The 26,679-nt window shown below is 45.0% G+C and overlaps 1 protein-coding gene across 2 annotated transcripts in view; it reads right to left on the bottom strand.

Annotated features, from left to right (window-relative positions):
• PAK5 (p21 (RAC1) activated kinase 5) overlaps positions 1–26,679 on the bottom strand; it is a 172,061-nt gene that overhangs the window by 32,508 nt on the left and 112,874 nt on the right. For both annotated transcript variants that reach the window (XM_088478082.1, XM_088478081.1), the window contains one exon: positions 23,938–24,723. In XM_088478082.1, the coding sequence (XP_088334208.1) occupies positions 23,938–24,723 (786 nt within the window). The remainder of the gene's footprint in view (positions 1–23,937; positions 24,724–26,679) is intronic.

The raw sequence follows: 26,679 nt of genomic DNA on the forward strand, positions 1-26,679 counted from the left end.
AAGTGAAGAGTATGGAGAATGAAAGGAAATGCTCATGATCCAACACATACCACCTCATCAGTGAAGCATGGTGGTGGTAGTGTCATGGCGTGGGCATGTATGGCTGCCAATGGAACTGGTTCCCTTGTATTTATTGTTGATGTGACTGCTGACAAAAGCAGCAGAATGAATTCTGAAGTGTTTCGGGCAGTATTATATGCTCATATTCAGTCAAATGCTTCAGAACTCATTGGACGGCGCTTCACAGTGCAGATGGACAATGACCCGAAGCATACTGCAAAAGCAACTAAAGAGTTTTTTAAGGCTAAAAAGTGGAATGTTATGCAATGGCCAAGTCAATCCCCTGACCTGAATCCGACTGAGCATGCATTTCACTTGATGAAGACAAAACTGAAGGGAAAATGCCCCAAGAACAAGCAGGAACTGAAGACATTTGCAGTAGTGGCCTGGCAGAGCATCACCAGGGATGAAACCCAGCGTCTGGTGATGTCTATGCGTTCCAGACTTCAGGCTGTAATTGCCTGCAAAGGATTTGCAACAAAGTATTAAAAAGTGAAAGTTAGATTTAGGATTGTTTAGTTTGTCCCATTACTTTTGGCCCCTTAAAAAGTGGGAGGCACATATAGAAACCGTTGTAATTCCTACACCGTTCACCTGATTTGGATGTAATTACCCTCAAATTAAATCCGAAAGTCTGCAGTTAAAGCAGAACTTGTTTGTTTCATTTCAAAGCCATTGTGGTGGTGAATAGAGGCCAAAATATGAAAATTCTGTCAATGTCCCAATATTTATGGACCTGACTGTATATACATAAACACACACAGATATTGGACCTGGCATATTTTTTGTCACCTTAGTCTGCCAACGACCATGCCGACTCTGACTGCTGTTGATCCCATTCGTCCACACCCTCAACCACTGTTCTACACTGTTTGTGGGGTCAGCTGATCTTTGGATCAGATGTCTCTGCACCGGTGCAATGTTGCATTGCTCCAGTGCTCATGGCGATTCAGAATGTTAATTATTGGGGGCCACCCGATAATGAATACGCCCCCTAGTATCCAACTCACAACAAAACAGCAATTTTAGTACAGCACTTACAATCACAAACAATGGTCTCACTCTATCTGCAGGGCTCAACCTGCTCCCCAGGCAGTGAGAGACAGAGTAGAGCAGCTGACCCATCACCTGGGGGTAAATGGCAGCACTTCTAAGGCAGCAGCCAATCGATTCCACACCAGTCCACTGCCTCGGTACAAATAACCTAGTTTTATTTAGCAGCATAAAAGAATCAAAACATAAAAATGAATTCAAGCCTGGTCGTCTCTAACTAACATAAAGTTCCCTCTCTCCGGATGGAAGGAACTAGTTTCCAACTCACACCAAGACAGGAATGTTAGTACAGCACTTACAATGACAAGCACCTACTCCCTAGGTAGTGAGAGACAGAGTAGAGAAACTAACCCACCTTTTATCAAGCTCTTGCAAGTGGTCTGGCAATCAAGGTTGCTAATTAACTCTCTATCAGACAGAACCGTATAGGCCACCATGGGTAAGTATGGGAGCATGGGATAGAGATGGAGGTGGTTGGTGGACAGAGCTATGGCATGGTGAATGGCAGATGGAAATGAGTGGGGGGGGGTTGAAACAGAGCAGAACAGTGGTTGAGGGTGTGGAGGAATGGTATCAGCAGCAGTCAGAGCCGGGGGCAGACTGAGGTGGCACAGTATATGCCGGGTCCCATATGTGTGTGTGTATGTATGTAAACAGATGTGTCCACATACATTTTGTCTTTTAAAACCCCCAGGAATAGTCTGTATCTGCTTTATTGTAGTTTTGGCCTTTACGAAAAATCCGGATAATGGGTCCTGGGGGTGTGGTTGTGAGAAGAGAAGGAAGGGCTCCATCCACAGGGTAATTTCAGGTGTTGGGCCTTTCAGCCTGACAGCAGGCTGATTAGTGATTGCACCTGGAAGAGGCTCATATAAGCTGTGTCAGGGTTTGGCTCAGGGTCTCATACCTGGGGAGAGCAATCAGGCAGGCTTGTTCAGAGACACTGTGATGTACTACTTGTAAGTACTGTGCATATGCCTATGTTTGTGGTAAAGGCAAAAGGCCCTATCATTTTGAGAGAGGGAATCTGTTGTTTAGTTAGTGCCCAGATGGGCTAGGACTTATTTTTATTATTTCTGGTTTTATACTGCACAATAAAAACTAGCTGCGGCTAGCTTGCACGAAAACCTGGACTGGTGTGCTGTTTTCTGGCTGCTGGGTATTTGGAGGTGTCCATCTACCCCAGGAGAGGGACCTCCTACCCCAATCTTATTACAATATTGCCCTTACCACAAACATAGGCATATTCACAGTACTTACAAGTAGTACATCACAGTGTCTCTGAACAAGCCTGACTGCCTGCTCTCCCCAGGTAATGACACCCTCACGCTCACACAGCTATTATGAGCCTCCCACAGCTGCAGACACTAATCAGCCTGCTCTCAGGCTGAAAGCTGGAAAAGCCGAACCGGCCTTCTGGATGGAGCCCTCCCCACTCTCTCACATCCACACCCCCAGGACTCATTATCCGGCTTTTACTTAAAGCCCAAACTCTTAATCAAGCAGACACAGACATTTCCTGGGGGTTTAAAATACATAGGTCAAAAACCTTGGACACACATATATGCCATTTAGCACTTTACCAGTGCTTCTATCACAATATATATATATAAACCAACATTTAATCCACAGGAGCTGGCTGAGCTTGGCTCACTATAGAAACATCCCTGACAGACTTAATTCATGGCTTTCAATGCAGTGAGGCGCTAATAAAATGATTTACTTGCATCCCAATACAACTTTACAATAACATGCAATTAAACCGCTAACTGTACTGTAAAGATATATATCTATAAATCTCAAAGTTTCCAGAAACTTTCATTGTATCTTTACTCTTTTCCTGTTATAGAATGGATTGCACGGAGAGTCCTTATGAATCGCGAGGTGCTCTGTGTTCAGGATAATGGGATATCATGTGTAAAAATCCGTGAGCCACAGAATTTTAACATTGCGCAAAATATGACAGCAGCCTGAGAAGCCCGATTGCAGTATATCTGTCACGCTCTACCACCTCTTTCTTCAGGTCTCTTATTATTACAGCTGCAGTGTTGTTATGTTTGCTGTTGTCTTTGATGATTTCCAGAAATTGCTTTAGACTGATGTCTTCCTGCTTTTCGTTTCCGTCCATTGCAATATTTGGAAAGGTCTGAGGGCCTGATTCAGAGCTGAACGCTCTGACCAGAGCGCTCGCTCTGAATCAGGGCCCTCCTACCTGTTTTTGGAGCGTCCTCATGGACGCTCGCATAGCTGTGGGTTACCACCCACAGCATATGCGAGCGTCCATGATGATGGTCGCGATGGTCAAAGACCATCGCGTCCATCGGGCTTGCGACGAGACCCTACGGTAGGGTCTCGCTGCCGCAAGCCCAGGAGTGATTTTGGCTCTATCAGAGCCAAAGTCACTCCCACTGACATCATTACTGATGTCAGTGGGGCCGGACTCAGACGGTAGGCGTTCCCATGGGAACGCCTCCGTCTGCCCGCCACGCCCCCGGCACGCCCACCAAAGGGGGCGTGCTGTCAGTCACCATCGACAGCACGCCCCCTTTGGTGCGAGACCCCGAGCTCGCCGGGTCTCGCGCATGTGCACGACGGAGCTCCCTCCATCATGCGCATTCGCCAAACATCGACCCGCTTGCGAGCGAACTTCCCTCGCAAGCGGGTCTGAATGACCCCTGAGCCCGAGGTGCCCTCTGACTACTTCATGGTTTTGTTTATGTAGAATAAATTTACGAGGACATGCTGTTAGGGTTAGGTTGATGTTAGAGTTAGGTTGCGTTTGGTTAGGTTGCGGTTAGGGTTAGGCTGCGGTTATGGTTAGGCTGCAGTTAGGGTTAGGTAGGTTGCTGTTAGGGTTTGATTGAGGTTAAGGTTAGGTTGCGGTTAAGGTTAGGCTGTGGTTAGGGTTAGGCTGTGGTTCGGGTTATAGTAACGTCAGGGCTAGGGTTAGGCTTGAAATACTCTAAAAACACAATGTCAACATGGAGAGTAATGGGGTATACACACTAGACGATAAAAGTGAACAAAATGAACGATAACGATATATCGTTCATATGGTCCAGTGTGTATGCACCAAATGATTAACTATGCATGCTCCCGTAGATCGTTAATGATGTTTGCTGTCGTGCAAACATGCAGGCCAATCTGACGATATCGTCAGAAAGTGCCTGTTCAGGGATGTGGCAGGGTGACGTCACTGAACGATATCGTTAACAATATCGTTCAGTGTGTACACCCAATAACTTTCACCAATATCTTTCATACAGCACATCGTCTCGTGTGTATGAGCCTTAAGGAGGGATTTCACTTAGGTGCGGGGTTAAGTTCCGGGTTTCATGCCCAGAGCTATTCATTATTCACCAATTTCCCAGTGCAATAAACCATGGGTTAACATGCGCTAACCCATAGATTCTGCGCAAAGTGCTGTTTCCTTGGGTTTCCCTGTGTGTTTAAATGCAGAGTCTGCAGTTTAATATGGATTTTTCCTCGCAGCTCCTGGGTCTGCAAGGAAAAATCCACCCTCTGGGGCTTAGCACGCGGGGTTCACGCAGATAATTGAATTGCACAGTGCGTTCCGTTAGCTGCGGGGTAAACCCAGCGCCTAGTTGAATATCCCCCTCAGTCTTGACATTCTGTACAAGACATTGTGAATGTCCATATGTTACATGTCGACTTTACATCCACGTCGATATTCTAAATGTCGACATCCAGACTATGTTGACATTCTGGTATTGGCCATGTCAGCATTTTGTACCACACCCGTTTCTAATTTGTATAAACATTGCCAGTTTACAGGGTTCAAATAAATCCAGATATCTACTGTAACGTATTTGACCAATTATAATCCTGGGATGTCACATATTCATTGTAAATTTCAGTACAGAGGGCCTAATTCAGGACCTGCTCTGCGCATGTGCAGAAACGGTCCGGCGGGTCTGCGTCGGCATACGCAGCTTCCTGGCCTCTTGTGTGGCTTCAGCTCCTGCAGCGTAACCATAGGAGCAACCATCACGGCCATCGGTCGCTATGGTGGTCCTAGACTGGAATGTGCTGGGAATAATAACAAAGGCAGCAAGGGGGTGTCTGACACCTCCTTCTGCACTTGCATCTGAGATGGACGGAATTGCATGTGAGGCTCTGTAAATGCGTCCATCTCTGAATCAGGCCCAGAGTCAATGCAAAGAGAATTGTCATAGACTAAAATCAGATTCAGACATTTGCTTGCCGCATACGAGTCCCTAGGGGATGTGGTTGGAACCGGGGCTCAGAATGCCGGCACCGGAATCCCGACACCACTCAGAATCCCAGCACCAGCATCCCAATGGTAAGTATTGGTGTTAGGCACTAGGGAGAGGGTTAGGCTGCGGGGGAGTAGGTTTAGGCTGTGGGGGGGGGGGCAGGTTAGGTTTAGGGTGCGGTGAGGGAGGGTTAGGTGTAGGGGTATGGTTAAGTTACTTACCCGTACCCAACCTGTCCATAGCAGCATCTCCAGCAAACAGCAGGTGAGGTCAGAGGTGACCAACTATCACATTTGGGAAAGTGCCTGGGCTTTATTTGTTAAATACACGTCTTCGGGTAAAGAGCTCATATTAGGTTACGGCCTTGCGGGCCGGGGTGTGGCTAAGACAGCCGGGATGTTCAGGCAAAGAGATGGTAACAGGCACAGCATGACCAGGAGCACTCCGTAGATAGCAGTATATCAGAACTGTAGATAGAGGAATCAGAGTTAGGATGAAGAATCAACGGGGTAGAGGCAAGACAGGCACAGACGAGCAGGTACACAACTGGAAGGAACCGGAAGGGCATGTACAGACACGCTATAGCCAGCGATGAACCAGCAGGTTTAAGAAGGGAATTAAACCAATGGAGTACCAGGACAGGTGATAAATGGAAATCCACAAGTGAGGAGGACACATCATCCAGCATCACGCGCTGTAACCCAGCATCCCAGTCTCCTAGCAACAGAAGTTGTCGTGCCAGTACGGCATGTACATTGCACAAGAGCAGAAGTCCAGGCGTGTGGCTGGTGACCCAAGAGGAGAAGAGACAAACGGAGCACAGATATGTAACAAAGCACACTGGAAACCTGTGACACGGAATGACATCAGCAGCATTGGTCCTACCGGGGATCCTGATTTTCACATGGTGAAGGTGGTGGGCTATATCTAGGTAAGAACTATTTGTATTCTTTGCATCCTGAAGACAGTTTCCATAAAATTAAACGTTGATGAAATTCGCTACTGTCTAATAGTCTGGTGTGTTGTACCTGAGTGCCGCACCTTCAGGGTTGTGTAATATTTGCAGTGTGTAGACACCGGGTCAAGTTACTACTAATTACACTGAGTGCCGGACCTGTGGATTTATATAAGTGTTGAAGACAGCCACTAGTAAGACAAAGGCTCTGGATAGAAACGATTTATTAAAATACAAGACCAAAGAAAACCATAATCAACCAATGGTCCCATTTATTACTACCTATAGTGGACATGAGAGCCAAATTAGAAAGTCTTTCAACCAGCACTGGAAAATCCTCCTTATGGATCCCATTTTAATAGATATATTACCACCTAAACCACAAGAGGAGATTAATGCTGTAGTGAAAAACCACTACACTTCCTGGCGCTGTTGTGAGTTAATTAATTTAACTGAATAAATATCACCAGCTGCAAGTAAGAGGTCTAATTAGGACCTGAGGGAAGAAAAACTTTAAATACTGCCCATAGTGATATAAATATTCACAATCAAATTAATACCATATATCGGTGTTTGCTTTCTGTTGAAATACAGGAGGCTTGTATAGAATAAACAAAAAAATGGTTTGATTCACATAAATACCTAAACAATATAAAGTCAGTAAATAAAATCACAATTGGTAAAATAGCATAAATTATAAAAGGACAATATTGATCTTAATATGCCATGGCCATATGGAATTAAGAGTAGATAAATCATTTAAAATGCATGCTTGCTCATTAAATGTTAATAGTAGCAAGAGAATTTTTGTAACTTATAATTAAAATCAAGTATCCATACTGTAGCAATAATAAATAGTCTCAAAGAGCAAGCCTGAAACATACACTCGCAGTGATGAGTGATATACTGGCGTCCCAGTTAAGGGTATAAGTGTTGTTACCTCAGTCCGAATAGGCAGGTGTATTGCCACCTTTGAATGTCCCCAGCTCACTAATATATGCCGTCTTATGGAGATGTCCAGTGCTGAATGACGTCCTCTGTACAGAGCAGTGGGTCTCTGTTAGTGAGCAGCGGTGGATGCTGTGTGTGGGGATAGACAGTCGCCGCTGTCTGTGTTCCTGCGGACCAGAGGACGGCGTCCGCACAGAAACAGGTGATCGGCCACAGCCGGGGGAAAGCGGTGGATGCGGCAATGGTGTCCGCTCCTGGAATTTAATAGCTGGTTATGCTGTAAGCATCGCTGCGAGTGTATGTTTTAGGCTTGCTCTTTGAGACTATTCATTATTGCAACAGTATGGCTACTTGCTTTTAATTATAAGTTACAAAAATTCTCTAGCTACTATTAACATTTAATGAGCTGGGAACATTGATTATTTCCACACAGGAGTGGTGATTTAACAGCTCTGCATGCATTTTAAATGATTTATCTACTCTTAATTCTATATGGCCATGGCATATTAAGATCAATATTGTCCTTTTATAATATATGCTATTTTACCAATTGTGATTTTATTTACTGACTTTATATTGTTTAGGTATTTATGTGAATAAAACCATTTTTTTGTTTATTATATACAAGCCTCCTGTATTTCAACAGAAAGCAAGTAAGTTTTTACATCCAAAAAGAAAAACCTTACTAATCATGATGGATCAAAAGAATACAGTATCAAGGACTTTATTAACTATAATTCAACATCTATTATATATATATTGAAATGTACGTGTGGCAAGAAGTATGTGGGGAAAACGAAGAGGTCTTTAAAATTATGAATCCAAGAACACATCAGGAACATCAAGAACAAGATCGAAGGATATGCAATACCAAAACATTTTATCACAGAGCAGAATTCGAACCCAGAGGAGATTAACTTCAAAGCAATAGAACATGTGACATTGGGCGAAAGAGGAGGAGACCTGAGTAACCTACTATCAAAAAGAAAAATGTATTGGACATTTGAACTCAGTACTATGGCCCCAAAAAGATTCAATGAGGGTTATGAGATAGCTCCCTTCCTATAAAAATCTACATAAATGAAGGAAGCATTCAATAAGCTATATCTACTATCATACCATCAAGTGATTATCCATCGTTGTTTGGAATCACTGATGGGCCAAGCTAGTACTAGAAGAGGCGACCCCTTGGGAATACTTGGTGTAGTAGTTTTTAAGGCTTAGAGAAGATGTATGTAATGAAAAAGGAGGAAGGGGTAATGCGGATGGAAGATATTTGAGGTATTTCAGGTCTCTACAGCCATACCACCGTGCTCGCCTGATCTTGGAAGCTATACACGGTTGGGCTTGGTCACTACTGGGATGGGAGACTTCCCAGGAATACCAGGTACTGTAGGTATAATCGTCTAATGTATACGCACCCATCCAGAAAGGCATACCCCTAAAGATCCAAACATACGAAGATCCGGACAAATGAAGATACCAATACAATGAAGTATATGAAGTTCCCAAGATGTAGTAACCACATGGAAAAGACACTAGATTTTACAAGTTCAAATCTATTTGCTCTGATGTAAAAGGACTGTGACTCTTGGAATTCTCTTGTATATAAATGGAGACTACTTTGTTACTAACCACCTACCCATGGACACTTACCATTACCTCTATCACTTTATTTACTACTGGGAGAAATAAAGTTAGAACGAGTTTAATATTTGTTTGAGTACATATACCTTGTTTTAAGAATAGGATTATTATATGATTTTTTCTTACTATGGTGGACACTTCTAACTATTTAGATGAAGTATTCATCTTTTAGCACTACAAATTTTTTTCAACATTATTTAAATACCCACAAAGTTTTTGGGCGACTAACACTCAGAGAATAGTGCCGAGCAAAACATTTTTTTACAGAAAGAATATACATTGTGCCTTTGAGGGAGGAAATAGGACATATATTGTCAAACCAAGAAGGGCGGAAGCGATCCACGTGATATGAAATCAGTCAAGAAATACATGTGATAAATGACGCACTCCGAACCTCAGAGGACTGAGGGCGGAAACAACGGCACAGGAAAAGGGCGGAAGTGACGTGGATATACAGCGGAGGATGGTGCGCCTCAAAGTCCCGGACCTGCACACGTGTGCGGATGTGACGTCGCGGAGTTAGGCTGTGAGCGGAAGCACCATAGTGACGAGGAAGGGCGGAAGTAGCTCCGTCAAACATTAATAATCAGCTAAACCTCTATATTCTTAAAACTGTTAAAGTATATGAGATTGGACAAAATATTACTAAGTGCTATGAGTCTTAACCCAGCTCCGTTCTTGGCAAAATCCAGGAGTCAGGAAATTCTTAGTGACCCGGAAGTAATGGCGACAATGACTCCTAATGAGCTTAAGAAAGGGTATAAATGGACGGATACCCCTACAGATCAATATCCCCTTGAAGAAGTCCCTGGACGAAACGCGTTGAGAGCAGTGGTTCTTACCCCATGAACCGGGAACTCTTTATCATACAGATAAGCTTATACTTTGTCCTATTTATTTATTCCTTTTTAACTATTTAATCTTATCATGTCCATATTGCATTGAATTATGTACTGTCTCTTATGTGATTATTATCTTGTGTAGCCCATTGATTTTTTATTTATTACTTTTTTATCTTTGATATATAGAATTATATTTTATCAATTTCATTATTGCACTTTACTTTATATATTTATATTAATTATATTCTGTACACTAACTGCAAAGTTAGCTTCTTGCACTAGCACTTTGTATATTCAAAAGGTTTCCATCAAATTTTAAGTGACTTTTTATGCACTAGCACTTTATTGCAAACTAGTCGTCTATATGTCAATCATATTTTCTTCATATAACTGTAACTAGGGTAGTGCGACTGCCATGGCACAGGGCAGCGCAGAGCAGGGGCAGTTTTGTTGGCAGTTTTGTGTGTGGATGTCGGCTGCAAGACCTAAAAGAAGAAATGTCCACATATGCCATTACTTTAAACATTACTAATGCTCACAGTTCTAAGCTGTTGCAAGAATGCTTGCCAGCACTAGGAGGACCATTCTGACACCAGTGACATAACTAGTGTAGTGTGACTTGTGCCATGGCACAGGGCACCGCAGGGCAGGGGGCGCTGTTTGGGCCGGTTAATTTTCCTGTTTATTATCATTCTCACTTGTATCTTCCTCTTCTTTTTTCCCCAGCATCTCCTGGCTGCCCCCATTTCTTCCCTGGCCCTTCCCATGAGGCCAAGGCCTTGTTTTAGGTGCATTATCTTATGTCCCTATGTAAAAAATGGAGGGGGGGGCTATGGTCTCTCTGGCACAGGGCACCAAAAAGTCTAGTCTATATATATATATTAGGGGTGTGCATCGGCCACTTTACGTGTTTTGGTTTTGGATCTTTCTTCGTGTTTTGGATCTGGATTGGCTTTGCCAAAACCACCCTTCCGTGTTTTGGGCTCTAGGTTTTGTGTTTTGGATCTGAATTTTTTTGGAAAAAAGCATAAAAACACCTAAAATAACAGAATTTGTGGGTTTTTCTGTTCCTATGCTATTATTAACCTCAATAACATTAATTTCCACTAATTTCCAGTCTATTCTGAACACCTCACAATATTGTTTTTAGGATAAAAGGTTGCACCGAGGTAGCTGGATGACTATGCTAAGCGACACAAGTGGGCGGCACAAACACGTGGCCCATCTAGGAGTGACACTGCAGTGGCAGACAGGATGGCAGTTTGAAAAACTAGGCCCCAAACAGTACATAATGCAAAGAAGACAAAGAGGTGCAAGATGGATTTGTCCTTGGGCCCTCCCACCCACCCGTATGTTGTATAAACAGGACATGCACACTTTAACAAACCAATTATTTCACCGCCACGGTCTGCCACACGCCTGTGGCTGAAATGATTGGTTCGTTTGGGCCCCCACAAAACAAGCTGGCAATTAATCTGTCCCTGCACAAACTGGCTCTACGGAGGCAAGATGTCATCCTCATCCTCCTCATCCACCGATTCCTCACCCTCTTCAGTGTTGTGTACATCCTCATCCTCACAGAGTATTAATTTGTCCCCACTGGAATCCACCACCACAGGTCCCTCTGTATGTTCTGGATGCTGGTCTCCCTGGAAGAATTGATAATTCATTTTGATGAACATCATCTTCTCCACATTTTGTGGAAGCAACCTCCTACGCCTTTCGCTGACAAGGTTCCCGGCTGCACTAAACACTCTTTCGGAGTACACAATGGAGGGGGGGCAATTTAGGTAAAATAGAGCCAGTTTGTACAGGGGCCTCCAAATTGCCTCTTTTTCCTGCCAGTACAGGTACGGACTGTCTGACATGCCTAATTGGATGCTGTCACAGATGTAATCATCCACCATTCTGTCAGTGGTGACAGTGTCATATGCAGTGACAGTAGACATGTCAGAAATTGTTGCCAGGTCCTTCAGTCCGGACCAGATGTCCAAACTTGGTCCCGTCTGCCCTGCATCACCGCCAGCGGGTTGCTTAGGATACCTGTTGTTTCCTGGCAGCCCCAGTTGCGGGAGAAAATGAAGGAGCTGTTGACGTGTCACGTTCCGCTTCAGCTGACAAGTATTTTCACCAGCAGGTCTTTGCACCTCTGCAGGCTTGTGTCGGCCGGAAAGAGAGACACCACGTAGACTTTAAACCTAGGATCGAGCATGGTGGCCAAAATGTAGTGGTCTGATTTCAACAGATTGACCACCCTCGAATCCTGGCAAAGAGAATGAAGGGCTTCATCCACAAGTCCCACATACTGAGCGGAATTGCTCAGTCTTAGCTCCTCCTTCACTTTCTCCAGCTGCTTCTGCAAAAGCCTGATGAGGTGGGAATGACCTGACTCAAGCTGGCAGTGTCTGAACTGACTTCACGTGTGGCAAGTTCGAAGGGCTGGAGAACCTTGCACAACACAGAAATCATTCTCCACTGCGCTTGAGTCAGGTACATACCCCCTCCTTTGCCTATGTCATAGGTGGATGTATAGGCTTGAATGGCCTTTTGCTGCTCCTCCATCCTCTGAAGCATATAGAGGGTTGAGTTCCACCGCATTACAACCTCTTGCTTCAGGTGATGGCAGGGCAGGTTCAAGTGTGTTTTCTCACGCTCCAGTCTTCGGCACACAGTCACTGAATGGCAAAATTGGCCAGAAATTTTTCGGGCCACCCAAAGCATCTCCTGCAGCCCCTGTCGTTTTTCAGAGAATTCTGCACCACCAAATTTATTGTGTGAGCAAAACAAGGGACGTGCTGGAATTTGCCCAGATGTAATTCCCGCATAATATTGGTGGCGTTGTCAGATATCACAAATCCCCAGGAGAGTCTAAGTGGGGTAAGCCATTGCGCGATGATTTCCCTCACTTTCTCTAAGAGGTTGTCGGCGGTGTGCCTCTTACTGAAACCGGTGATACACAGCGTAGCCTGCATTGGAACAAGCTGGCGTTTCTGAGATGCTGCTACTGGTGACACTGCTGTTGTTGCTGCATAAGGCGATACAGCTACCCAGTGGGCTGTCACAGTCATATAGTCCTTAGTCTGCCCTGTTCCACTTGTCCACATGTCCGTGGTTAAGTGGACATTGGGTACAATCGCATTTTTTAGGACACTGAGGACACTTTTTATGACGTCTCTCTACATTCTCGGTATCGCCTGCCTAGTGAATTGGAATCTAGATGGGATTTGGTACCGGGGACACACTACCTCCATCAATTGTCTAAATCCCACTGCACTAATGGCGGATACCGGATGCACGTCTAACACCAACATAGCAGTCAAGGCCTCAGTTATCCACTTTGCTTCAGGATGACTGCTGTCGTACTTCATCCTCCTCGCTAAGGACTGTTGGAGGGTCAATTGCTTAGTAAAAGAAGCAGTGGTGTTCCAACTTCCTCTCTACGATGATGAACGACTCCCAGCAGCAACAGCAGCAGCGGCAGCAGGAGGCATAGCAATGCAGGATCTTCCCGAGGAATCCCGGAAAGGAGAGTCAGTCATGCCAGTGACATGGCCTGCAGGACTACTTCCGAACCTGACTGAGGAGGAAATTGACGAGGAGGGAGTTGACGGTGTGGTTTGCAGGGGCTTGGATACAACAGGAAAAAGGGATTTAGGTATCCCTGGACTGCTTACGGTCTTAGCCACAGTTTCTGAACTTGACAGTAACTTTTTATGAACGTGCTGCAGGTGACGTATAAGGGGTGATGTTCCTAGGTCGTTGATGTCTCTACCCCTACTTATTCCTCCTTTACATATGGTACATATGGCAAGACAGTTGTTGTCCAGATTCGGATAGAAACATTTCGAGACCAAAGAGGTGGAATGTTTGGTCTTCTGCCCAGGCATGACCGTGATGGGCTTTTTCATCCCATGAACAACAACTGTCTCCCCCGATGCCTGATTTAAACAAACCACCTCACCATCAGAATCCTCGTCAACTTCCTCCTCAGCACCAGTTACACCAATATCCTCATCCTGTTGTACTTCAACAGTGACATCTTCAATTTGAATATCAGCAAGTGGACTGTGGGTGCGCCTTCCAGCACTTGCAGAGGGCGTGCAAATGGTGGAAGGAGCCACCTCTTCCCGTCCAGTGTTGGGAAGGTCAGGCATCGCAACTGTCGCCACACTTGGACTCTTCATGGGGATTTGGAATACCTTCTTAGAATTAGAAAGCACAGTTCTTTGCTTTTGTAGCGGGAGGAGGGCTTCCATCGTCATGTGAAGCTTAACCCATAGCCATGAACAGAGGGGAGGACCTTAGCCGTTCCTTGCCACTCCGTGTCGTAAATGGCATATTGGCAAGTTTACGATTTTCCTCAGACGATTTAAATTTATTTTTTAAGGTCATTTTCCTGAACTTTGCCATTTGGGATTTTATATGCCCTCTGCTATGACATTGGGCATCGGCCTTGGCAGACAACGTTGATGGCATTTCATTGTCTATGTCATGACTAGTGGCAGCAGCTTCAGCACTAGTAGGAAGTGGTTCTTGATCTTTCCCTATTTTATTTTTATCGGACATATTTTTGTCCTCCCTTTATGTGATATTGATGCACGTGCGGCTAAGGCGCACACAAACACAGAAAAAGATTTTTTTTTTTTTTCAGGCACTTTGGGGGTTACACCACCCTTCAACAGACAAGCCAGCCGGCCCTTTACTTATGACACAGGCGCACGCTTGGCGCTACTTTGCTGATGCACGTGCGGCTACAGCGCACACAAGTCACAAACAGAAAAATATTTTTTTATTATTTTTTGGGGGCGCGCTTTGGGGGTTACACCACCCTTCACAAGATGAGCCAGCCGGCCCTTGACTTATGACATAGGTGCACGCTTGGCGCTGCTACTTTGTTGATGCACGTGCGGCTACTCCAGCACTTGCAGAGGGCGTGCAAATGGTGGAAGGAGCCACCTCTTCCCGTCCAGTGTTGGGAAGGTCAGGCATCGCAACCGTCGCCACACTTGGACTCTCCATGGGGATTTGTGATATCTTCTTAGAATTAGAAAGTACAGTTCTTTGCTGTGCTTTTGCCAACTTAACGCATTTGATTTTTGTAGCGGGCGGAGGGCTTCCATCGTCATGTGAAGCTTAACCACTAGTCATGAATATAGGGCAGGACCTTAGCCGTTCCTTGCCACTCCGTGTCGTAAATGGCATATTGGCAAGTTTACGTTTCTCCTCAGATGATTTAAATTTATTTTTTAAGGTCATTTTCCTGAAATTTGCCATTTGGGATTTTAAATGCCCTCTACCATGACATTGGGCATCGGCCTTGGCAGACAACGTTGATGGCATTTCATCATCTACGTCATGACTAGTGGCAGCAGCTTCAGCACTAGGAGGAAGTGGCTCTTGATCTTTCCCTATTTTATTTTTATCGGACAAATTTTCAGAACTACGAACCCACTCATCCCTAATATTTATATATATAAACTTTTGAAAAAGAGCACACTCACCAGAGCTTGTAAAAAGAAAAGGAGGGATTTATTCCAATAGTTACATCATATGAAGATACGAAGATGTAATGTTTCGGTCTAGATAAGAACTTCTTCAGTATACAGTCAGTGGACTGGTTGTCTTTGCATGAAGAAGGCCTTATATAGTCTTATCTAGACCGGAACGTCGCATCTTCATATCTTCATATGATATAACTATTGAAATAAATCCATCCTCTTCTTTTTACAAGCTCTGGTGAGTGCACTCTTTTTTCAAAAGTTTGTATTTGCGGCGCCCCTGGATGGGGTGATCGCTGAGGAGCACCCCAGCAATTGGAATATAAGTAAGTGGGAGTGCAGATCTGACCAAAGACTATATATATATATATATATATATATATATATATATAGTGTTCACTCTAGCTCCGGCGGCAGGCAGGGCCCCCCGAAAAGGGGGCGTGGTCATTGAAAAGGGTGTGTCTATAAGACGCATCCCCTTTTTCGTCACTCTTGGGGGCAAGCCCGGCACTTACGGACACGCCGGGCAGCCCCCAAGCTCTGCCGACAGGAAGAATAGATGCCATGGTGAAGACGCCACCCGCAGGCTGTGAGGGCAGGATGCTTTTTGCCCTCCTTCTGGAGGGCAGGGTGCTAAAACAGTGTAGCGGGAGAGAGAGCGCCTCCTAGTGCAGTATTTTATATTAGTGGTAACCTCCACCAAGTATGGTCCCCTCTATGTGAATGGGGGTGTACCTTAATAAGTGGAATACACCACTTTTGTATCAGCATGAATGACCTTATGAATCCTTGGATCCAAATCCTGTGAGCAACCCAGTATCAAATCTCCATCATAAAAAAATATAAAGAGAGAATATCATAGTGTAATACTACACAAACAAGTTTAATTAACCGTATGAAACAAAGGCAAAAGCCTGTACATAAAAACAAGATATTCAAGGCATATCTGTTAGTCTGCAGCAGCACATGTGTCGCCACCAGAGGATGTCACCTGTCAAAACGTATGCCACCTCAACGCGTTTCGTCCATTTACAATCATAAGGACTTAATCATATATATTTCTTGATTTTCAAGTAAGAATGTAAATGTTTCTCTCTCTCTCTCTCTCTATATATATATACTGTATATATCTTGCAACAGAAACACTGGGAAAGTTGTCAAAGGGGAGATAAGGACACATGCCCCATTCAACATGCCATAGCTCCATCTGCTCATTACACGAGCCTTTGTCAATGTGATCATTATGTCATTATTTGATCACTTACTGCTGTTACTCTCCCATTCACTTACTGGTTTTCTCCCTTTCCATGGACCCTCCCTCTCCTTTAATTTTGTCTGTTGTTTATATGGTTTGTATTTTGTTTACTGGTTTTTGGAAGAGATGTATCAAACCTAAAGACGACAAGTAGGAAATTTACCCATAGCAAGCAATCAGATTCAAGCTGTCATTTATCTAGCGCAATCTATAAAATGATAGCTAGAATTTGATTGGATGCTCATCCTCTTTGGAAGGTCTGATACTTTTCCCGATTTGTGTTCATATCGCAAAATTATTACATTCAACCCAACTCCAACCAATCTGTAATTTTTGTTATAATACCAAAATGGAGACTCTCCATCTCCATGTAAAGCAGGAATATTTTTTACAGGAAAACAAGGCTATTTATTTTTGTTAAATTAAGGTTGCATAACCAAACAGACACACTAAATACCAACATTTTGCCGATTTCCAGTATTGGTACAGTACAAGTGAAATCTGTATTAATCTACACTAAAATTTATGTTTTCTCTAGAAGAAAAATTGCATTATTTAAAGCCACTTTGTATGTTTTGAAGAAAAGTTTGGGAGTACGTTATATTAATATTTCAAAGGAAAATAGAATATGACATACAAATTATTGAACCCTGACGAGCCTTCTGTGAACTGTAATTAGCAATTGACAGACTAGGGACACCAACATGTTACTTTGGCTTAACTCTGGTAATGAACATAATTTACTGTGCAACGGAGGACTATTGGAGTTGTCAAGAGCAGTTCCTTCAGCAGGAAAAGCTTAGTTCAAAGCAAATCTGCACTACTTAAATCTTAATGACTTACTTGCATATAAAATATATTTGAAACCACATGGTAACTGTCAGACAGACCATATAATATGCTGAATGTTTGAAACTATGTTCATGAATTTTCATGCATAATCCATACATCAGACTGACTTCAGCCATACTCTAAAGGGCTTACATGGAAAATCCAAGGACTGAATTTCTCGGTTTTAAAAAAAGAATGTCAAAATGTGTGCATGTATATATATATATATATATATATATAGGCCCTCATTCAGAGCCGCTCGCTATTTGCGGTCGTTCGTTCTAAAACAAGGGGTGGCTATTCAAATGAACTGTTCGCTAATTGCGGTCTGTTCACGCCTCTAAGTCTGAACGAGCGAGCAAAACTTGCGGTTGTATTTTTGAAAAATACGCCCCCTTGCCGCTCGCACCATACGTCATGTCCGCTATTTATTAGATTAATCGAGTACATCGAACAGCGTATGAACTGCTCGCTATTCTTGTGGCTGGTTTTTTCAACCCCTATTTTGCGAGCAGTTCTGAGTAAAAAAAAACCAAGTGACGTGGTCAATGACGCTGCTGTATTAATTATGCACTCCCTTAAAACGCCCGTTTTGGCCTTTAAGCACGCCTGCGTTCGAATTCCACACCCCCGTTTTCAAGCACCTTCCCCTGTTACCACCCACATACGCCTCCTTCTGTCACTCAAAATAGCAGGCATTCGCTATATAGCGAACAAACGATTTTCGGCCGCACTGACTGGTTCGCGCATGCGTATTAAAATCCGTACGCATGCACAGATGTGCGAACATCGGTCAGAACGAACGAGCGGCCGCTTACGAGCGGCTCTGAATCAGGGCCATAGTGTTCACTCTAGGGCGCCGGACCTAGAGAAGGGGCACATCTGCACGCGTCCAACAAGGGGACTGGCCAAGGAAAAGTGTTTTTGTCTCTTGGGGACGTGCCTGGCACTTACGGACATGCCGGGCTGCCCCCAAGTGCTACTGTGTATGTGAATAGATGACGGGCGCATGCACTCGCCATCCATTCACTGGCGGTGACCGCTACACCATAGTTTTAACCAATCTCAATGACTCCTTAGGCTCCTTTCCAGCTATGGACTCAACTATTAATGCATACAGATGTGTCTATCCTCCGTGCGCAACAAGTCGTGTTGCACATAAACATAACACAAGAGCGCCGTGCAACTCTGTAGCCCTGAACGTCTTTTCGTGTGACTTTTTCCTATAAATGCAACTTCTACTGATTAAAATGATATGCGGCATACCTATATTCTGTGTGCGACTGTGGCTGCATGCAAAATGCTACGTTGCAGTGTCAGCGGCTGTAACACTGTAACGTAGCATTTGGCATGCAGATACACCCGCAGTCGCACACAGAATATACTTTCTCTCTCTCTCTCTGCATGTCACAGCGCCGCCGAATCCAGGTTGCCCTTACCTGGTCCGGCAACGCTGGAGTCCGGGCTGGTGTGTGACAGCGGGCGGGAGATCCCCGGCACCCGCTGTCAGCTACTCCTCTTCTCCCCCGGCGGCTGTGTGCAGACGGCCGCAGCTTCCTTAGAAGCGCACGCGCCACTCTGCTCAACATTTAAAGGGACAGGCACCTGTAATGGAAGCGCTGATTGGGGCTAGCTCGAACCCTGACCTATAAAAGGAAGTTCCTGGGAGTACTCCAGTGCGAGTATAGGCTCCATACCATACTCCAGCGTTCCTGTGCATATCCTGATTATTGATTCTGACCCTTGGCGTGTTTTGTGACTCTGATTCTGCCTGACCCCTGGTTCTACGTTGATATCTGGTTCTGACCTCGGCTATTCCCTGTAACCCGCTTACGTCTGCTCTCCTGGTACCTCTTCGTCCGTTTGGTACTGACCCGGCTAAGTCGACTACGCTCAAAGTCTCCTGTATACCGACCAAGTGCCAGCACCTGTATAGGGAAACCTAAACTGAGAGCCGCAACCTGTGTGTCGGACGCAGCCAAGTCCATACCTTCTTGCGAGGGTCCCTGGTGAAAACCGCCAGCACATTAGACTCCGCGCCTCAGGAATAGGTCTAGCCAATTCCCTGAATACAGGTTGCGTCCACTATCCGCCCGTGAGTTTGTGACACTGCAGATTTCAATCTGCTCCTCAGGCATTGAGAGACAGACTAGAGAAACTGATCCACCTTCTATCAGCCTTTCACAGGTGATCTGGCAATCAAGGCTAAGCAGCGTAACCTATTTAAGCACCATACAGACAAGCAGGCAGGAGAGGCAGATACTGTAATGTAGATGTTTTTAGCACAACGACTACCATCAGTAATAATGAGGATTCACTGCTACTCCATGGGTTATTAGAATCAAGTACAATCTTCAGAACACATAAATACTAAGCAATAATAACACTTAGCACCACAGTCTTGAAATCATGTAATTAGAACATGTATATGTATGGAGGTCTAACGGGGTAAGTGTGCTTCTTTACCTTTATTGCCAAAACACCACTGTCCCATCAGTGCTGCCAAATTTCTGCAAATACCTTGAATGACAGTGGGTGTCATCTAATACCCCTTTTACACCAGAGGAAAAACCTGGGTTTTTGCTGGGTCTACCTGTGTCGCAGCTCAGTGTAATACCCCTTTTACAATGACTGAAAAATCCTGGGTTGCTGCACGTGAATGCGCATCAACCCGGGATATCAGTCGGTGTAAACGGATCAACCCGGGTCCAGTGACCCGGGGACCCGACCCGGCTAACTTGCAGGGTTGAGCACGGGTCGCTCCCGTGTTACCCTGCAATGTAAATGGCGCGGCCCAGGTCACGATGACCCGGGTCGCACTGCATGCCGTCTGATTGGCTGGCTTCAGTGGCGCTTGGAGATGACATAATCTCCAAGTGTCCACTGCCGGGCCGACCAGAGCAGATCAGCGCACCCCACCCTCCCTACTTGCCTCCGGAGCGCTGGGGAGTAAAGTAAGTTGGTCTCGGAGGGGAAGGGAGGGTAAGAAGCGCCGCTCACCTGCGCCAGAGAGCCGGGTCAGTGTTGACCCGGGTCGGCACCGTGGTGTGAAAGGGGGGCTGTCCCTGGTCTGATCCAGGTTGGAAACGTGTTCCAAATCCCGGGTCAGACCCGGGACTTTGGTGTAAAAGCGGTATAAAAGGGTCCCTGAAAAATAACCCGGGTCAAGTGACCCGGGAATCCAACTCAGGTGGCTACCAGGGTCGGACCCAGGATGGACCTGGGTAATGGTGCAGTGTAAACGGGACAACCCGGGTTATCCGACCTGGTTCATGCCTAAAATGAGCTGATTGGTGGTTGTGGAGCAGTCATCTAGCACGGTTTATGACCTCGCAAGTTTAGCAGGGCAGTCCCAGGTTCAGTGTGAACGGGGCTGACCTGAGAATAACCCAGATCGATGGTGCTGTGTAAACGGTGTCTGACCTGGGATTGAACCATGTCTGAAAACCCAGGTTATACCCGGGTTTTTGGTGGAAAAGAGGTATAAGCTACACTCATAAGCAGTAAGTGTTGAACAAATATCTAGTGCTGCTCTCGTTAATATTGTATGCTTAATAACCATGTGCTGCAAACAACTGTGATAATGAATATAAAAGTATAATGATCATAGTATTTATAGATTGCTTAACATATAGCTCACTATCATGATGAATCTAACATATATATTTAGCGAGAACAAAGATACATATCATTATCACAATAATGTTGATATAGAACATTTGTGAAACACTATTTATATCTTATTTCTTCCCTTTTATTCATGCCAAGCAAAAAAAAAAAACAGAATAAACCAATAATTAACACTGACAAACACTGAGATGTCAGAAATGTCTATTCAACAGGATAAGTAAAAACAAGCAGTACTGAAAAACCTTTAATAGAATATTTTATATGAGCTTCTAATGCGGCTTGCGGCTTGGCAGACCCCCATTGTTACTTGGAACGCTGGTTTCTAAAGCCATCAGAGGCTAAAGAAGCCTCTGATCGCTTCAGAGGCCAGCGTTCCCAGTAATGCAGTGCGTAGGTGACGGTCATGACGTCACCCGCGATGTGAGGAGCCCGCGCGTCTGCTGGATCCAGTTAGATCCAGCAGGCGGCAGAAGAAGAAGCAGCAGCGACGGTGCGGTGGGACTCGGGAGCCCTGACATCGTGGAGGGTGCCAGCACAAAGGTAAGTTTCTTCATGGAGGGGGGAGCTAGTGCTGGGGGCACGACTACAGGGAGCATTGCAGGAGGGGAACTGCTACAGGGGGCATTGCTTAATGGGCACAGCTACAGGGGACAGTGCAGAAGGGGCACAACTATTGGGGGGCAATGCTTAATGGGCACAGCTATAGGGGGCATTGCAGAAGGGGCAACTACTGGGGGTGCATTTCATAATGGGCACAGTACAGGGGGCATTGCATAAGGGCCACAACTGATGGGGCATTACTTAATGGGCACAGCTACAAGGGGGATTGCAGAAGGGACACAACTGCAGAGGGCATTGCATAATTGGCACAGCTACAGGGGCATTGCATAAGGGCCACAACTACTGGGGGCATTGCTTAATGGGCACAGCTACAGGGGGCATTGCAGAAGGGGCACAGCTACAGGGAGCATTGCATAAGGGCCACAACTACTGGGGCATTGCTTAATGGGCACAACTACAGGGGGCATTGCAGAAGGGGCACAACTACAGAGGGCATTGCATAATGGGCACAGCTACAGGGGTCATTGCATAAGGGCCACAACTACTGGGGGCATTGCATATGGGGCACAACTACAGGGGGCACAGCATAATGGGAACTGGCATTCTCAATGTATTTTATGTGGTTCTGTATTTCAATATATATTTTATGTGAACGTGGCTATTTCAATGTTTTCTATGTTGCTCTGGCTTTTTTTTTCACTTCAACAGTTAAAAATGTATATTGGGAAGATTATGTAAAATGTTTATTTTTAATGTCCTGGGCTCGCCCCCAGCGTGACTAAAAACGGGGGTGTGACACAAGGTCATGCTCCTGCAAATGTCATACCAAAAGTAGTGCACACAAAAATGGGGTGTGGCCTTGTGATAGATAGGCGCGCGCATGTTATCGGCTCTTTCGATTGACTACATATATTTTTTGGCTCTTTGCCTCCGACTGGTTGGCCACCCCTGCACTAGCATATTTTATCATATTTATTTCATATATTGTTTTGCCCTTTCTTAGGGGTAAATTTACTAAGATTCGAGGTTGGACGAGATTGCAATCCCGAGTGAGTTTAGGCATTTTTTCAGCCACCTGCTGGCACTTGTAGTTCCACAAGTGCCAAAAGGCAGGCATTCTGGCACCTGTAGTTCCACTGTAAAATACAAAAGTTTAGAACTATTTCCCACATTATTACTCCCGTACCCACAGCCCAGGGGTGCGGGGAAGAGCCCCGGGCTTCAGCCTAAGCCTGGGGTTTTGGGAGAGGGGGACCCTTTTTTTGAGGGGTTCCCACCTCCACTGAGATCCCCGGCTTGGGCTGTTAATGCTTTGGCCGGGGAGACCCGGTGATAGGGTCTCTTGGCTGTGGCATTACACCCCGGTCTGTTTGGGTCCGGTGCTAGTTTTAAAAATAGGGGGAACCCTACGCAATTTTTCCCCCCTATATTTAAAACCAAGACTGGTCCTGCAGCCATGTGCTAGTTCCTAAATTACGGGGGAAGCCTACACGTTTTTTTCCCCGTAATTTTAGGAACCAGGACTGTCTGAGCAGTCCGAGGTTGGTTATGTCTTTTGGGAGGGGTGGGGGGCCACGTAATTTTTTTTTGTATACATTTAACCCTTTTTTAACAGGTAGACCACACAAGCAGCCTTCACATATCTCACTGATATGTGCAGACTGCTTGTTCAGAAGAGTTTGCCAGAGAGAAAACACTGCAATCTCTGGTGAGTAATCTCATCTAAACTTGCTACTTGGGGGAGAAATCTCGATCTGCTTCAGCATCGGAAAACTCACTGTCAGCTAAACTTGCTTCTTAGTAAATTTGTGAGTTTCAGAAGCCTCAAATCACCTGAGTTTCGGTAATGCTAATCGAGTTTAAAAAAATAAAAACTTGATCAGACTCGAGTCTTAGTAAATTTACCCCTTAGTGTTGTGTACAATACTTTCATTTAGGTTCTAGATGGCAGTGTTGCAACTGCTGTTAGTATAGTATTTGGCTAATGGCTAGATGTATGTATACAGCAAAGGACCTAGGGCCTGATTCAGTTATGGACGTTATGCCGAGCGTTTACGCAGTTGAGCGAGAATCGGTAATCTACGATTTCCACTACGAATGCGACAAGTTGCATTCTTGTTGTCACTTGTAGTGACGATTTATTTGCAAAATGATTGACAGGTAGGGACCATTTGTGATCCGAGAACATGGGGAGGGAGGCTCAAGTGAAGGAGTGTGGCGACCAATCCAGCGGCTAGGCAATAGCCTTAAAAGGGTTTTACAAATGGTATGATAATGCCAAAGATGATGCCCTTGTTATAGTCAGTAGGAATATTAAATCAAATCAACATAAATAAATGTTGGCACTATCACTTAAATTACAGACACTGTGGGCAACCTGTTAAAATACCCTGACTACATTCTACTGTCGAATTACCTTTGGAATGCACGCTGCGGTTTCCGACAAACGTGGGTAGGTGTATGAAGCAAACGAGTGCCCTTGCTGGTTTGTTTTCAGTGCACCGTAAGGTATGACTGGTTCTTGAAGGCCTGATCCTGACTTAGACCGTTGTCTTATGGCTGGTTGAGGACTTGTTTGTGTTACGTATGATGACTTTGGCCTCTTGTCATAATCGTCCTTGGAAAGCCTGTCTCCCCATTCGCTATATTCAAGTCTCTCTTTTGAGCCCTCACTCATCATGACGGTCCCTGTAATAGAAGGTTGGAAGTAGTCCCTGTAGTCCTGGAGGGATGTAGCAGTGACTCTGTGCAGGTCCCAGGGCAGTCCACACTGATCAACAGATTTACTCTTCGCTTCCAGCTGTGGGTGGTATTCTGATGGGTAACTCAGCAGGTCGGACTTGACGTTTTTAACTTCAGGAAAGTAGGCTTCGTAAGATCTCATTTTAACCGGATGCCCGTTGTGCCTTGCCGGCTTGCTTGCCCTATAGTATACTTCAGCCTCCTCGGCACTCAGGCTCCGTTCCTTGTATCTCTCGGAGATGCTACTTCTTGGGATCTCAGCTTCGCAGCTGTAGTGGGAGAAGGTAAAGAAGCCATTTTCCTCTGGGTAGCTCTTTGAATGGTTGGAATGTCCCTGACGTGGGGTGGGCGGACTTTCTTTTCGAAGGGAATTTGAGCGCGTTACAGAGATATTGTCAAAGTCTTCCAGCAAGCCATTGATGGAGGAGTCTTGTGGGGGTTTACTGCCTCTAACAATAGTCTAAGGAAGGAAAGAGAATAAAAAATAGTTAATAATGTCCATTTAAATGTTAAAAAAACAACACACACCTCATGACCAGAGCAATTAAGACTACGTTGCTAATTGTTGGTATTTTTTAGTGCAAAAATTTACTTTATGAATATCACACGCTACTGAACTCATGTAACAGTGATTGCAAAAGGGGCAAGTAGCTTGGTAGACACAATTCTGGCCTTCCCTACATTCTCAGGTCTCCCTTTTGACATGGCACTCCCCCAGGGACGTTCAGCATTGAGCGATGAAGCCTAGCACGCTTTCAAAGAACCCAGCGCTTTAGATTCTGCAAGAACTGAATTCCCTTTAGTGGGGAATTTAGCATCAAGGAATTAGTGGGAATGTAATTAATCCGACAGTAGCTGCTTTAGTGGGGGTGCTGCTTGGCCCAGTTAAGATTTAGAAAAGGCGGAGGTCCATGGCCTTTTCTAACCTCTCTGGCTAAGTAACTATAATATTATCCATCGTAATTTGATCAGCTGGAAACAGTTAGCCCACAATCTGCTTTTGCTAGAACATATTAATCTGGACAATAGTAGAATCTCAGAAATAAAGCTTTACCGTATATTTCCATATTAAAGTTAAAATGATCTTTTAAAATAAGAGACAGAATATCTAAGTTGCAGGTGCTAAAGAACATTGTAAAACCAAAGTGTACTCTGTTGTAGCTCAACCCGGGATCTCATGGAAATAGATATTTTTCCACATTACGTTTATATTTACTAATATTTTCATATTGCCTTAGACTGCAGTGGTTCCCAAACTGTGCGCTGTGGTACCCTGGGTGCCTTGGGACAGTTGCAGGGGTGCCTCAGGTTGGTGGTCCAGCACCAAATCAAATTATTTCTGGTCAATGTAATGTAAATATGTGGACAAACAGAAGTGCAAACTTGTCCACCACCATATACTTTTACGTAAGGATGACAGGTAATATCAATTTACTTCACTTTAACTTCACTTTACTACTTTGCTACATTTTTTATGATTTTCTCAATTACAAACTTTTGACTTAGGGTTGCCATGAAAACAATACTGATACTCTAGGGCGCCGTGATTCAAACTAGATAGATATAGATAGATATATTTACATGAAACTATATAAAAGTTAAACTACAATCAAAATACTGTACTAACTGTACACTCAAAATTACAGAATATTACAAAACGCTTGAAAATATGGTATCATGATGTCACACGAAGGGGCTGGGCTCGTGTGTCCCAAGGATTCACCGGCCAGCCCTACAGTAGCTCTACAGGCCGCTGTTCCTAGCACCCTGCAAGCCAAATGCAGGTGCCATGGGCACCGGACCTCTTGAAACAGCCCTGCATAGCTCATTACTGGGCAAACACTAGCCAGATCTTATGAAAAATAGTCCAAGGAGGACATATTTGACAACTGTTCCTAATGTTGTGGCAATAGAGATAATTGCAGGTCTTAAAGATTTTTGCCCGTGGAAGAGGTCCTGTCTTTCAGTATTCTCCACAAGTACCGTATATACTCGAGTATAAGCCGAGTTTTTCAGCAAATTTTTTGTGCTGAAAAAGCACCCCCTCGGCTTATACTCGAGTCATGCCCGCATGGTACGCTGCTGAGTAGCGTACCATGCGGGCCGCGGTGCAGACTGTGTCACTGTGACACAGCCTGCACCGCGCGTGTAGCGCTGACCGGACGGAGTTCGGTCAGCACTACACACTGCTAAACACACAGCCGCCGGAGCCGGCAGCTATGTGTTTGGTGTAATCAGCAGCCGCTGAGAGTCTGTCAGACTCTCAGCGGCTACTGCTGCTCCCACTGCGGGAGCCATCTTCCGGCTCCCGCAGTGGGTAATGGGAGAGACGTCGTCATGACGACGTCTCTTCCATTATGCAAAGCGGCGGAGGAGCCTGTAGCAGCGTCGGGACCAGGAGCGGGGTTACAGTTAA

This window comes from Taudactylus pleione, unplaced genomic scaffold (genome assembly GCF_031769625.1).
Source record: "Taudactylus pleione unplaced genomic scaffold, aTauple2 ptg000206l, whole genome shotgun sequence".
In the NCBI taxonomy this organism is placed as follows: Eukaryota; Metazoa; Chordata; class Amphibia; order Anura; family Myobatrachidae; genus Taudactylus; species Taudactylus pleione.